The 15,707-nt window shown below is 40.4% G+C and overlaps 1 protein-coding gene and 1 long non-coding RNA gene across 2 annotated transcripts; one reads left to right on the top strand and one right to left on the bottom strand.

Annotated features, from left to right (window-relative positions):
• Positions 1-3,462: 3,462 nt before the first annotated feature.
• LOC131609145 (uncharacterized) lies at positions 3,463-4,537 on the bottom strand. Its single transcript, XR_009285962.1, has 2 exons — positions 3,792-4,537; positions 3,463-3,705 (listed from the first exon to the last, which is right to left on the bottom strand). It is a non-coding gene; the product is annotated as an uncharacterized LOC131609145 (long non-coding RNA).
• Positions 4,538-5,558: 1,021 nt separating this feature from the next.
• On the top strand, positions 5,559-14,984 carry LOC131609143 (uncharacterized). Its single transcript, XM_058880802.1, has 3 exons — positions 5,559-7,774; positions 11,045-11,108; positions 13,184-14,984. Exon 3 carries the CDS (start codon positions 13,213-13,215, stop codon positions 14,620-14,622), a length of 1,410 nt encoding a protein of 469 aa, XP_058736785.1. The 5' UTR covers positions 5,559-7,774; positions 11,045-11,108; positions 13,184-13,212; the 3' UTR covers positions 14,623-14,984.
• The last annotated feature ends 723 nt before the right edge of the window (positions 14,985-15,707 follow it).

Raw genomic sequence — 15,707 nt, 5'->3', positions numbered from 1 at the left:
AGAACTCCGTTGAGCAGGGGCAGCAATATTTCAAAGTATGATCACCCTCAGGGGAACAAAAGCATTTGATTACTTTGTCGAGCAAGTTTTCACTCAATCTGAGGCAATCAGGTCAAGATTCGAAGAATCTCTCAAGGTGTTGAGCAATCAGGGGCATTCTCCCAGGTGCATTTGATGCTACTTCCAACATAGGCCAATCAGGGGCATGGTTTCAAAAGTCATGATACCGGGGCAAGTTGGCTATGTTAGCACGAATCTCAGAAGGTCCTAATGAGGCAAATTTATTCAAAGTCCCTACCGGTTGGGGCAAGGCACTATGCATTGGCATTTTATCCTCATCAGGAGGTGTTCAGTTTAAAGTTTAGGTGCGAGTTAAACAACTTGTGAATCCGAGGGTCGTTGGGAGTCAAAGTCGTCATCTTCGGTATTGATATGATACTGTAAGCCCATTACTTGTTGGCATCCTCACAATTAATGCGAGTCTACAAAGCCCGCTTCCTGGTGGCACCCCTATGAAAGCCAATGCATGTTTGGTCCTTTTGAAGTCAATACTTGCTTGACCCATTAAAACCACTTCCTGGTGGTGTTTTCTCGGAAAATCAATGCCTGTTTGATACTCTGACCGATACTTGTTTGGCGTTCTAATCACTACTTGCCTGTCAACTCATTGAATCCATTACCTGTTTGGAAAGCTTCAAAGCTTAGTTGTCTGATAAACTGTTGTCATGCGAGGAAACCTCGTGAAGATGTCATGGTACCTGGGGCACTTTCTGTTCTACCTCAAAGGCACATGTATTCATTCAAGTACAATAAGCCAAGGCACTGACAAAGTCTCGCCAAACAATGGTAATATCCTTAGCCTGGGTTTGCATAGTCTCCAGCATTGTCTAAAGATCCTGGTATCTCTCCAGCGAGTTACACCAAGTAGGGCAGATCATTCCCCAACTTCCCCTGTGGAAAGTGCCTTATTCCCCAAGTGGAATTCATCCCAAATGGATATTCTTTGAAGCAGAGTTCTATCTCTCATGTCTGAAGGTTCTCAGTTGTCCTTCAATCCTCGCTGATGGGATGCTCCTCAATCAAAGCATGATTGAATGGTATCTGATTCCCCAGCAAGCTCTTAGTGAGGTTCCTTGCCAGAATTCCTCACTTTCCCCAGTAGAGCGTTTCTCTCCCCAACAGATTGACCTGTTTTCCCCAGGAGAGTCATCTTGTTCCCCAATGGAGTGATCTTAACCAGAGGTTCTTATGCCGAGTTCCTTATCCCCAGTGGATTTCTTATCTCCTCAGCGGATCATTATGCAGAAGTATTCATCTTCCCCACTGAATCTTTCCTCAGCAGGGTTCACATGCATCCTCAGTAGGATCTGGTCTAGTCAAGGACTTCCCCGGCGGAATGCGTCCTACACAAGTAAGTTGGTCACTCCCCATCAGAGTTGTCTCCATGACTTGCCCTTATCTCCACATCCCCAGAGTGTCGAGAATTTGCTTCTCCTATGAAGTTGTCAGGGTATTCCCAAAGCAGTTAATTGGGATTTCCATATCCCCAAGCGAGGTTTACTCCCCAACCAGAGCTCGCGTCCAGATTTGATCGTCTCCAGCAGATTTCTGATCCATCTTCGCCAGCTCGCAGTTGTGACCCTTGGTTACTCAATTTTTCCTCCCCACGGAGTTCCAAACTCTCTTTAGGACTTCTTCAGCATTTCAATGCTCCTCCGCTGTCTCCTTAAGCAGCGTCCGAATCATGCATCATTTGCATAACATTCTCAAAAGCGTATAGCGTCTTCCTTATTGGGAACGTTATTCCATAAGCATTCATACATGCATCATGCGTAAATCATATCATATCTGTTTCTTTCTGCAGGAAAGTCATCAAGATATTCAAATGCCTCCCAGAGAGCAACTCGCCTAATCATTACAAGCGTTATCCTGATATTGAGATCAGAAGAGGATCGTTAATTCACCTGATGAAGATATTCCTATTCCCGATGCCATCAGATCGGTTGAAGATATTTGTTCCTATCCTGATTCCACTTCAGTTGAAGGAACCACCTCCGGATCTCTGTCGATCTTCCGAAGGAACAAGCCTGCTGATGCTTCAGATCAGTTGGAAATATCTACGTCCTGACGATTTATTTTCGTTCAGAAGAAGACTTGTCTACCCGTTTCTAACATTTCTTTTCCCGGCGCACACAGTTCGGAAGAGATATCCGTTCCTATTCCTGATAAATTAGACTTTCAGTTGAGGGAACCGCCTCCGGATCTCGTCGATCTTACGAAGGAGCAAGCCACTAATGCCTAGATCAGATGGAGATATCTGCCTGATTGACTTTGTCATTCAGAAGAGGATTGTTCTACTTATTTTCTAGCATCGAGCCTAGATCAATTCAAAGACTTTCTTTCCCGGCGTACACAGTTCGGAAGAGATATTGTTCCTATTCCTGATAAACCAGACTTTCAGTTGAGGGAACCGCCTCCGGATCTCGTCGATCTTACGAAGGAGCAAGCCGCTGATACTCAGATCAGTAGGAATATCTGCCTGATGATTTAATTGCATCAGATGGAGATGTCGCCTTGGTACTCAGACCAGAGATACTTACTACCCGTTGATGCCCAGATCAGCCGGAATATCTCATTTCGATGCCCAGATCGACTTAGACATCTATCCCCGATTACTGTTCGGAAGACATCTGCTACGTCTGATACCCAGATCATTCGAAGATGTTCCTTCTCTTGATTCCCAGATCAATTGAAGCTTTTTTCCCCTGCCTGTGGGGTTACCTGTTCCTTCTTATCGCAAGTTGGAGCTGTTTAATTAATCATATCAACTGAAGTTTTTTCTCCCTGCTTGCGGGGTGGTACATTCCTTCTTTTTACAAGATGGGGTCTTCTGTTGATCAAGAGCGCAAATTTTCGAGTTCATTCTGGTATTCAATCTCCTTCCACCTCAACGATTCGAAACTTTTGTTTCTCACTCGCTAGGTTCAAGAAGTTTGAATAGGGGCAGCTGTTGCACCCCAAAATTTGCCCTCTTTCTCCGTGCCATAAGTTATGGAAGACATTTATTTCGTCGTTCAAAAATTCAAAGAAAAATATAATAAAAGGTTCTAATTGTTTCAAGACAGTTTGGTTCAACTGATTATGTGTGACGCAAGTCATGATTTTGGGGATGTCGCACCAGGACTTAATTCGAGTTTATGAGCAGTTTGTGAATCATTAAAAATCCAAGGCATACATCATTATTCAAATTCTCGAGTCTAAATATCCGTCTTTCATCACTCATGAGATTTATATGTTGCTTCAAGGATAATGGACACATGATTGATCTTGATTCAATTTCGTGTGGAAATAAAAGATTCAAATTGAAAAAGAGATTACTTTGAATATTTGGGAATTTGTTATTTGGATTCGAACAAGTTGAACATTATACATTCAAACTTCAAGTTTCGATTACTTTCAATATTCAAAAGAGACATTCTTTGATAAACTCATTGCAAGATCTATCATCACAATTCACATTCAAGAAGAGTCCAACTCATTACAAAAATTCCAATATAACTCATTCATGAATAGAAAACCAAATCTCTTTATCTATCCTAATCTTCAATCTCCAGTTGAAGCCCAATAGGCCTTTGCTACTTCTTTTTCAAACAATGCCAAGGACATTCCAAGCATACAAGCATGCTAACAAAACCGAGCCAGCACCTGCATAAAAGAGGAAGAACCGAACCCAGCTCAGAAAAAAAAAAGGAAAACCGGTTCAGCCAAGATTAGAGAGCAGATACTCATACCAGAAAATGGATAACAGAAGAGGGAAGAAGGTAACAGAATGGAAGGGAGATGTAACAAACTTCAGATCCTTGAATCGTCCACCATAACCGTTTTCTCGATCTCTCCATAATCCTTCACACTCTTCAACTTTCACGATCTCATCATCTTCAATTACTCTCTCACGATACATAACAGAAAACCAGAAGAGGATAAGAGAAACTCACAAAAAAAAATGTAACAAACTTTCAACAGAAAGAAACTCTCTCTCTCTCTCTCTTTCTCTCTCTCGCCCTGAGCAAAAACTTGTAACAAACTTTCTTCAAGATCCAATTGAATCTTCACAATCTCAGAATCAATCATCATCCTCAATCACCACCACTCTTTAAACTATGAACCTTCTTCAATCCACAGCCTATTACTTCTCCCTCTCACGAATTCTCCATCAAAAACTCAGAAAATTCAATCTTGAACCATAATCATCACCTTCAACACTTCTCCGCCATAATTTGATTCTCAGAATCACAACAAAAGTGTAACAGAAGCTCAGACAAAGAAGAAAAGAATCATCATTACTCTCATAATCTCAGTTCCTCACGAATCCTCCATAACTCGCGATAATCTTCAATTCTCACAGTTCAGCGCAAGAAAATCCATCCTTCTATCAACGTATCATCATCGCCTCAGCATCAACAACAACTCCATTTTCTGCAACAACGCAATATCACCATTAACGCAGAGAATGAAAGAAACGGAGAAGAGAATCCTGAATCAAGAATCGTACCTGAACTTTGCGCGATGAAAGATTTATGGTTTTCTTGTTGATCTCGCGGTCTTCGGAGGTGCGGGGGACGCTCTCTGGTTGGCCAGCTTCTCTCATTGCTGCATATTCGTTTGTGTTCTCCGCCATAAACTACGGTGGCGAGAAGTTGAATCGGAATGAGAAATAACCTAACTGTCTCTTGAGGAAGCCGTCGGAGCTATTCCGGCCGTTCGAAGCGATTGAAGAGGAGAAACTGGGAGAATTAATTGAAATGGAAGTGGAGAGATTGAACTTGAATCTGAGATGAGACGGGCGTGAAGATACCGAGATGAGAGGGTGAATCGGAGATCAGAGAGGTTGAGGGAGAGACCTCCGGCCGCCGACGGCGTTTTGCGTGAGGAGGAGAAGAACGTTTGAAAGCTCAATGGTCACATTCTTAACCCTAATCCTTTTTTTTAACTTTCACCTTGATTAAAATTTGATTTACTGTTATTAATTGGACTTTAATCTGATTTGTTAAGTTTTAATTTGAATATAAACTGGTTAACACAAATCTGAAAATGCTAATCAAAATATGTGAACATGGATCAACAAAATATTCTTGGCCTTGTACCGAATTGCACCCTACACCCCCATTGTCCTGGAGCCCATAACACCATTATTGTGGTAATAACAAAAACTGACAAAAACATTCATTGGACCATTCCCTTGGGCCTCAGCGCCTTTGCTTGCTTCTGCCAGCACCACTGTAATTCAAATTTCACCCCCTACCTCCTTTAAATCATGTTAGATTTAGGTTTTTATTTCACATAGTTTGTCCATTTTCTTTAGGTAATAAAATGACACATAAAATCGAATACATTTTGTTAATTTTTGGTTGATAAAAAGAATAAAAAACATGTTCTCTTGTTAGATTTTAATTGTTTTGTTACATAGTTTAGCTCTAATTTTGTAATAAAATTTGCTATAAAAAACAATTATGTGTGATTAGCTTTTGCACGATAAAAATAATAAAAACATGTACTATTTTCCATGTTAGATTTAATATTTTGTAACATAGTGTAGTTCTAATTCTTAGTTGAAAATGTCATAAAAAAACAATTAATCTTGTTAGGTTTTGTTTAAGATTTTAATCTTGTATAGGATTTAATTAGAACTTAATCGTTAGTATTTTCTATAGTGTGCTTCCTTGTTATTACTGATTTGGTTGTTGAGATGTGCAAGGTACTTCGAGAGAGCCTTTGATTGCGATTCGACTTACTCCGTGTTCCACTTTATTTGTGGGACACGAATTCGCTTTCGATGCGACTTGATTTGCATCGTGTTCCACTTTATTTGTGGGACACGAACTTATTTCCGATGTGATTCACCTAATCTCTCACTCGTTGAGATGTATATTCTTGCGATGTCTGTACTGAGTTTCTCTTGCAGGTTTATTGCGTGGTTATACTCGACGCGTACCACTTGTCGTGCGTGATTTATTTTCACGACGATGCTTTCTGACTATGCTTGATGCTGGCTTACGCGATATTCCTGGATTCTTTGCTTACGCTTGCTAGCTCATTGCGGATTTGCTATCCGTTCGGTACCGCTCCTTGTCCCTTTTACTCTTTCGCGTACCATATCTTGCCATGAGAAGTAGGGTAGGCATGCAGCATCATATTTGCCATGAGAAGTAGGACCTAGGCATTCATCTGGCCAAGCCCTCGAAAGAGGCTCTGTTTTTGTTTGTTTATTGTTTTCAGTTTATTTCCAGGTATTTTCTCGTTCAACCGTCTCGGAGGACTTTCCCCGTGGACGGTAGCTTCGGAGGACTTTCCCCGTTAGCTAGAACGTTTATTTCCAGTCATTTGTTTGTTCAGCCGTCTCGGAGGACTTTCCCCGTGGACGGTGGCTTCGGAGGACTTTCCCCGTTAGCTAGAACGTTTATTTCCAGTTATTGTCTTGTTCACCCGTCTCGGAGGACTTTCCCCGTGGACGGTGTTGCACCCCAAAATTTGCCCTCTTTATTTGAGCTATAAGTTAATAATGACGTTTATTTCGTCATTCAAAAATTGAAGAAAAATAATAAAGAGTTTTCATGGGTTTAAGAAGATAAGGTGTGAAGAATGGTTTAAACGGTGGAAATACGAGAAAATTCATAAGTCCTATCTGGAAGATGATATGAGCTGAGTTCCCGCGTGACCCCGAATGTTTCGACGATATCTATAACTTTTGTGTTCGGCTCAAAAGCCAATTCTTTGAGGGAGGTTGTCAGATTTATAAATTTATGGAGATTTCACAGTAAAAAATGGTGCTGAACCGCAGGTTTTCGGACAATAAAAAATTCATATCTCACAATCCGTTCGTCTGATTCACTCGAAAATTTAACTGGAGCTCCATACCATCATTACCAAGATTTCATATGTTCGGACCGAAGGCCAATTATGCACGGAAAATTCCCAGAATTTTAAGGATCGTCGTGTTGTTTCGGTAAAAAGTGTGTTTTCGAGTATGTCGCGCCGAGTTCGAAAATTCATAACTCCCTCGATTTTTATCGTATGAAGTCCATTCCGGAGGAATTCTCTCGGAAATTTCATTAGCTTCGATTCTTCGTCACACGTGCTTGTTCAGGTTTTGAGCCGAGGATGGGGTTTTATCTGCACAGTCGTACCAAATGAATCGGCGTTTCTCGTCATTCAAACGGGCGTATTTTCTTCATCGCTTATCGGATTGAGGTGATTCTCGCGGCGACGAGTCAATAATTTGGTCATCTTCACAGTGGCATTGGTTTCGTTCCGGAATTTAGAGCCGAACCGAATTTCCTTAAAAACGAGCCAAAATAAGACGCACCGAGGGCAATTCGGACATTTCGCGTTGACAATATATAAACATTTTTCTCTTCACAAATCAAAGGGGGACTCTGATAACTTCCATTCACCCAAAAATCCAAAAAACTCTATTCTTAATTTTTCTCTCAATTCTCCAAAATCAAAACTCACAAAAATTATCCAAACTCATCAATTGTCATAATGAATCTCATGAGAACTCAAGAACATTGAAGATCACGAAGGATCAATACTCTATCTCTTTCTCTTGCGATCTCTCTCACTCGTGATAGTCCTCCGCGAAGAGCCTTCCGTCGCCGCTGCAAGACCACCGCTCGCTGCCTCTCTTTGTCACCAATTCGTCGGCAACTTTGCTTCTCCAATCGCAAATTCCAGCCGCGGATAGTCTCCTTCAGTCATCTTTAATTTCACTTCGGTAAACTTTCTTGATCCTCCGTTACCGATTGTGTTGGTTGTTGAGAATTGATACATATGCTTAATGAGTGATGAATTGTTGAACATGAGAATTAAAGAATTGATGATCTAGTTGTTGTTACTAACTAAATTGACGGTGATTATGATTGATGTGGATGATCAAATGTTGATGACTATGGAAATTGAAAGGGATTATGTTCATAATAGTGTTCGGTGTTGTTACGGTAATTTGGATTGATGATCATTAGATATTGATTGTCTATAATAGTTGAGTTGTTGTTTCTTATGATTTAAAATTACTCGAGAAAATTATTGTCTGATCGATGCATCCTATGTGTTTGGTTAAATGCATGTGCGAGTTGTAATGATGTGAATCAGTGATTAATTGGGCGTTGACAGTGAATGTTGCTCATAATGGAAAATTGTTGATAAGGATAGGTGGATAATTGGTAATTGTTAATGATGAAGATTGTATGATTAGTTAAGCATGTGCTGTATGAATAAGTGTTGTTGCTGTCAACTAATGTTAGACTTTACTTGATGATAATTAATGCTCGATTGTTCATAAAGAGAAAAGTGAATTGTTGGTAATTGAGTTGATTAATCAATGTTGTTGGAGTCCTGGATATGATAATGATTGTGTTTCTATATGCTTGAACTTGATCTTTCATATGTATACATGTTGTGTTTATGCACTAGGTGATGAATTTCCATTTTGATTTCGGTTGAGTATTATGATGCATTCTTGTTGCTTGGAACTACTCTCATGCTATGCTCCATATTTTAAAGTCGTGTATGCTTGTGCCTCATGAATTGCAAAACATAATAACACTTGTTCATTGCTAACACTTGTGCCGAATTGGATTAATTGCTAATGACAATATTGTGGCTGTTTTGATTGAACTTATGATAGTGCAGAATTTTGTTTTAAAGGACAGCATTAATGTGTTTGTGCTACAAGATAACTCATGAGAATTTTGGTTGATGGTTGATAATAGTGTGGTTCATAAATAGGTGCTTAATTGTTGTTCTAAACATGATTTTGAGCCTCTAATTGATGAATAAAATTGCTGGAAATTAATGGCTATTTGTAGTGGTTGTTTGCACAAGAAAATGACTAGAAATTTGATAACATGATAGGTTGCTAATGCAGATTTTTTTTTGATGAGTTGATATTGTAGTATTCCTTTGTTGATTGACTCATGAAAGTGTGAAAAAGTCTTGACTATTGTTGTGTTCTTTGATCGTTATTTGCTTGATGATTTAGTTGTTGATTTAGCATAGGGAAATATGGAATTTAAATGAGTTGATAATGCAGAAAATTATTTTGAGTTTGCTTGTTGTTAATTACAGTGTTTAAAAACTCGAGAGTTTACATGGAAACGATAGAGGATTGAAAAATCGTAACTCGAGAATCGTAACACGGAACCTAAGATTCTACTATTGATTAAAAATATATTTATATATGCATAATTTTATACAGTGTCTAAAAAAATAATCATATATATATATAAAGGAAACACGTTCCAAAAAAATATTAAATTCACCATCATATCCATAAATTCATAACAAAAAAAAAACTTAATTCATATTGAAAACAATCTTTATAAAAAATTATAAATAATTATAGTGAATAATAAATAATTATTATGAATAATAATAATTATAGTGAATTAATGATTCTTTGTAATAAAACTCCTGATTATAAGAAATAATATTTATTTATAGGAAAGAATGGATTAGTCAAAAAACGAACAGACAAAAAATAATAGCAATAATGACATAGATTTTACGTGGAATAAAAGAGTTTTAATAGGTGGAATTGGAATAGTTTGTTGAGAACAGAAAGAATTAATGCATTGTTTAGCGAATCTCTTCATATTCTTAATTAAAATATCTACTAAACCCGACCCGGATCCATATTCATTTAAAAAATTAGGGTTTTTTAAAAAAAACCCAAAAAAGGGGCGGCCAAATCTTTTTAGCGCTGAACGATTTTGCTGCACAACTCGTACGAGTTCTTCGAGTTTGGGGATTCCGATTCCAACAGAGTCTCAGCACGACGGCATGGATTTGGAACGTAGAATCGTACGATTTTACGTCCTGACTCTCGTTTTTGCATACACTGGTTAAATATTCAAAATGCATAAAAAGTGTTGGTTGATTTTAGTTCAATTGTTTTGATTTCATTCGTGCTTGATTGTTAAATATTTGGATGAGATTTTGTACTGTTTTTTTGTGGTCAATATGTGTTGAAAGTTGCTGAGTCGTTATGCTAATTTTTCGTTTCTTCCGAATTTTGCAAATAGACGCGGTACGTCGGCTTTGATTGAAAATGCTATCTTTTGAACTGCTTATCGTTTTTGATCATGTGAATAATGTTTCTTGAGTGGAATAATATTTTCTGAGCTGATGGTGCACTTTATTTTCGGTTTTGGCCGACTTTTTTTACCGATTTTGCTTCTGCCCCGTTTTGAAAGTCGTGCTTCCGGGCCGATTTTGTAAATTCCGACTGCATATTTGAGTTCCTTGACATTTTTTTAGCTTACCATAAAATTTTGGTTTAATTCCGACAAGTTTAGTTTTTATTGTTTTTACCCGATTTTATCGTTTCGGTGTACTTTTTGACTTGTAAATACTTGTTTTATTTTTCATAATACTTGTTTATATATTTGATCTACTTTTGATTGCTATCTCATGTCGCTATTTTTGTTTTCATGTGCTTATGCTTAAAAAGTGTATTAAATGCCATATTCCCGTTTGAGAACATGTGTAATTTGTGTTCGTTTGTGCTTTGTCCGCTTACGGATGATTGTTACTTTTTCTTGATGCATTTTGTATATACTTTCTCATGTGCCATGTTTCTGCCTCGTGTAGTTGTTATTTTCCGCTATCGCACTCTTATGTTTTACTCAGTTGCTCATTTTTTATTTAGTTTGTAGTACAATAACGCAATTCCGATTGCGGTGTTCCGCTATCTCTAACGTGTGTGCTAGTATGCAAGGCAACGTGAAGGCTCTGGTCGATACCCGCTCTCGTGTTCCGCTTTATTTGCTGGACACGACATTTATCCTCTCTCTGATTCGCATTTCTACACGCATCCTTTATCATTATGCTTGCTTGTCTGGATTTCTGTTTCCCTTGCAGGTGTATCTTATTTGTTGTGCCCGATGCACACGTTGGCGCGTGATTTACTTTCGTCGCGTCGACTCTTGATTGCTTATGCGGAGTTTAATCGGAGTGCTGACATGTTTGCTGTTGCTTTTGCTAGCTCGCTCGCGGGATCCTAGTTTACTTGCTCTTTTCGCTTTAGTTTACGGATCATCATCCGTTTGGTATTGATTTCGTTTCATTTTATTTCTCTCGCACTTTATCGCTTTCTCGCATCATCCTTTAACATGAGAAGTAGGACCTAGACATGCATCTGGCCAAGCCCTCGAAAGAGGCTCTGTTTTTGTTGGTGTGTTTATATTTGAGCTTTGCGGCAGGGAGTCACGGTGTAATAAGTCCTATATGGCACTCCGTTAAGTCCTCATGGAAGGCATGCGGAAAGGGTTAGCAATCAACCCCCGCCTAGTCTCATCGAGTCTGTTCAGTATGCGCACGCTTCGCGTTGCTCGCTTCTGAACCAGCACAAGATCTTGTTATCGAGTATGTCAGGAAAAGGGTTCATGTAGCCGGACCCCCGCCTTTCCTATAGCTCGCGTCGCTCGACGTTGATGATCGGTGTACGCACGCACTGTTTTCCTTTACGATCCGTGACGACTTGGTTGCTGAGAGGAACTCGCTCCTCTTGTCTATGGCCCGATCATTTTCGCGAGGTCTGATGCTTGGTTGACTTGGGTTGAGCTGCTCCCCTTGGCTATGGCGGGAGCTCCTTTCTACCATTCGGCCAGTGCTGTTGGTTTATTTGCTTTACGAGCGGATGCTCGTTTGCGTGCTATTTGTTTGCTTTCGCTTCTCCCCGTAGGTTGATTAGTTTAGTTTAGACTGGTACCCTTTGTATGATAACATTAGGTAGCAAGCTTCCCCCTTTAGCTTAGGTCTTCCTTATGCATCTTTTAAAACACAAACCACACTCTTTGATTTTCTTTTCTTAAGAACTTGTTATTTCCGCTCCATTCCCAGCATAAGTCTCCAAAGGTCGAGCAGCGAAGTGTGAATGTAACTCGTTCACCTAAAAAATATAAAACAAACAGAAATTAGTTAGCCGAGCTACGGTAGCTCTGATTCTACAAAACAGATACGTAGGCAGCGGGGTAGGGCCCGTGCGAGCACAATCCTTTCTTTTCCCTACATTCTGCATGCATTTTAGTCCAGATTAGCGTAGATTTGTTACACACCCATAGATTTAGACATTAGCGTGGATACCATCGAGTACGATGGGCGGGAGGGGTGCTAGCACCTTCCCCTCGCGTAGCCGACTCCCTTACCCTTTTTCTCTGGTCGTGAGACCGTTGTTTTGTTTTGTGGTTTGTTGGCATTCCCTTCCTTTTCAGGATAAATATGTTAGTGGCGACTCTGTTAATTTTCACGGTAGCGACAGCTGGCGACTCTGCTGGGGACGTCTCGACCTGTTGCTGGTCCGGACTCAGCGAGTCGATCCTAGCGCTTGTATGTTTATCTTTGGGTGTTTTACTGCTTTGCATATTTACCTGTTTGCATTGCATTCTATGTGCGCTTTTACTTTTCTGCATCATATTCTGGACTGTCTGGATCTCTGTTTATTGGGTGGGTGTTACAAGAGGTAAAAGGCCCAATACCCAGGCTATGTGTGAACCATAGGAACCCTAGGATAGAGTGGGAGCATGGTTTGTCTCGAGGTGTACGTCTCGGGATGGATTATGTGACCACGAGCAGAGTAGTGGTTTCAAACGGAGGTATTATCGTCACCCGCTTCCGCGCTGTGATGATGCTTACCTTCGGGCGGACCTTATAATGCGTTTCATGACCTTACCTTGGCCTAGATTTTACCCGTGAGTGGGGCGGGAATCAATGATCATATTAACAGGTACATTGTTGGTGACCGCTGTTCTCGTTCGTGGGTTATCGCTGTTCTTGTTCGTGGGTTACCGTTGTTCTCGTTCGTGGGTTACCGTTGTTCTCGTTCGAGTGTACTATGGTCCTTGTTCGTGGGGTACTATGGTTCTTGTTCGAGTGGTAGTCTGTGTTCTATTCCAGTGTGTTATTGGCTATGGGCTTTGGTTCCGTGGATTGACATTCTATGTTCCGTATGGTATACCATTTAGGGCCGAACCTTTGGCTCTGTACTATGTGTGTTACCGGCAGTCCAGAATGCCAGGTGGGCGGCACTAAGTCCCACCACTTTGCATCATAGCATATTTATTTCCAAAAGAAACGCAAAAAAAAAAGATATGTATAACAAGCATTTGCATGTCATGTTTTTCAGGGACATTCAGGAGTTCATTCGAGCTAAAGATGGACACTCCCATTGATACCGTCAAGGAAGCAAAGAGACATATGCACACCTACAGCTTCTTCCGAGAGCCGTTGACCACCTTAGAGGGTTTGAGTTCATTAATGACTGCTTTTTGCTTGAAGAATTTCATAGACAATTATGGGAATATTTTGACTTTGTTGGAAACCGTGGTTGATACTCCTGCTTTTCAAACTTTGATGCAATTGTATGATCCTGAAATGAGGTGTTTCACGTTCCAGGATTACCAGTTGGCTCCGACATTGGAAGAGTACTCTATTATTCTTAATCTCAAGGTAAAAAACGAAGTGCCATTCATCGACATTCCTAAAGAGGTGAATTTCAAGTTGATTGCTGGTGCTCTTTATCTGAGCATAAAAGAAGTATCTGATAATTGGAAGTCGAATGGAGGTGTCTCAGGGTTCTCTTTGAAATTCTTAGTGAGAAAAGCTAAAGAGGAATTTGAGAAAAAGAATTGGAATGCGTACAATGCCTTACTCGCTGTGGCCATTTATGGGATTGTGATGTTCCCGAATGTTCCCAATTTTGTAGACTCGGCTGCAGTGCACATCTTCATGGGAAAGAATCCTGTTCCTACATTGTTGGCCGATACTTATTATGCCGTTCATTCCCGATTTGAGAAAAGTGGTGGTGCCATCACTTGTTGCCTTCAGTTGTTGTTCATCTGGTTCCTCTCTTTGTTGCCCAGCAAAGGACCTTTTGTGAAGACAAGAGATACACTCAAGTGGACTCACATGATTATGTCACTTACTTCTTACGATATTCAGTGGCAAAGGTGCCGAATCAACGTTTCTGAGGTGATAATTGGATGCGGTGAGTTCGACAATGTTCCCTTGATTGGTACTAGAGGTTGCATCAATTACAATCCCGTGGTATCCTTGCGTCAGTTGGGGTATACTTTGAAGGACAAACCGGCGGATCATTTGATAGCGGAGACGGTCTATTTTGAGAAGGGGTCGGATCCAGAGAAATTGGAGAGGATAATTGTGGCTTGGAAGAAGATCCGTAAGCATTATGGAGCCCATTTAGGGAAGAAAGAATCGCTTGCTCTGACACTGTATGTTAAGTGGATTGAAAAGCGAGTCGAAAGTTTGTTGCTGCCATACGACAGAGTTGCACCACTTCAAAAGCAACCTCCTTTGATTTTATCTGAGTTTGTGCCGACGGAACTTTATAAGAATGCTTTGGCTACTAACTACAGGTTGCACGAAAGAGAGCAAGAGACCAATTTGAAGTTCTTTGAAGAGAGAGACGCAAAGATGAGGTTGATGCACCAGCTCAAGCAAGTCGAAGGCGCAAGTTCAAGTCAAGCCAGTACCCGGAGGCGTCCCTACGAGTTGCTAGAGGAAGATTTGCATCGCAAGCAGCAGGAGTGTTTACAGTTACAGTGATCAGAGAATAGTCTCAAGAGGCAGAAGAGGGATTTAGATAAACAGATAGCGGAAGAGAAGGCTAAGTCTGCTCGACTTGAAGAAGAATTGACAAGACTCCGAGCCCAGCGGAGAGGAGATGGAGGAGCTCATTCTGTTACCAGGCGATCCTAGTGTCGCTGTGGAGTGGATTTGTTTGATCTATGATGGTTGATTTGATGTTTATGCTTGATATTTATTGCCCATGTCCAGGATTGTTGGATGGGGTCGCATTATGGATGTTCTGGATTTCTTTTGTATGCCTTATGAGCACATTGTAACACGGTTATGTGTTTTATTTGTATGAACTCAAATTCTCAGTTATGTTTGAATGAAGTATGCTCAGTTTGTTGAATTATTCTCGTGTGCGGATTGTTATTCAAATATATTCGGTATCAGGGTTTCTATGTCCTATCTGAAAGTGGGATGAACTCTTAGATACCTGAAAATTGACAAACATTTCATGCATATCATTCATATATCATACATGTCATATATTTTCAGGTTTTGCAGGTCTTATATCTTATGTCTTGCTGTTTTGTTATCAGAAGGAGTTCTAAGACGGCTAATCACCCGTATCCGACTAGGAGCAATCAGAGAAGGCAGATGGAACAGATTCAGGAACAAATGGCAGAGATGAGAGCTCAACTGACAGAGCAGATGAATGCACAGATGGCGCAATTTATGGAAGCATTGACTAATGTGACCAAGGGGAAGGACGACTTGCGAGTTCTTGTCGAGAACTCCAGAAGGAATGAGAATGGAGGACATCGAGGGCTGTTTGACGATGTGTCTGGCAGGATTGACGATCATCATGATCCGAATGAGTTTGATCACGTGGGAGGGCACTATAATCCTTTCAATCAGCATCACGGTTTTCCACCTCCACCTCCGTCTCGTCTGTTGGGAAGGAGAGATAATCAGAACCGTGGTAATTTGGATTTCAATGTTGAAAATTTTGATCAGGTATCAAGGCATAGTGCTGAAGGTGCGCATGATGAGGTTGAAAGGTGTCGTCTGATTGAGGAACGTCTCAGGGCTGTTGAAGGCAAAGGGGTGTTAGGCAT

The sequence above is a fragment of the Vicia villosa genome, linkage group LG6 (assembly GCF_029867415.1).
Source record: "Vicia villosa cultivar HV-30 ecotype Madison, WI linkage group LG6, Vvil1.0, whole genome shotgun sequence".
In the NCBI taxonomy this organism is placed as follows: Eukaryota; Viridiplantae; Streptophyta; class Magnoliopsida; order Fabales; family Fabaceae; genus Vicia; species Vicia villosa.
The sequence above is the reverse complement of the archived record's forward strand: the minus strand, read 5'-3'. Positions and strand labels throughout refer to the sequence as shown.

Coding starts and splice junctions, on each gene's coding strand:
- LOC131609143 (XM_058880802.1), top strand. CDS start 13,213: ATGGACACTCCCATTGATACCGTCAAGGAAGCAAAGAGACATATGCAC.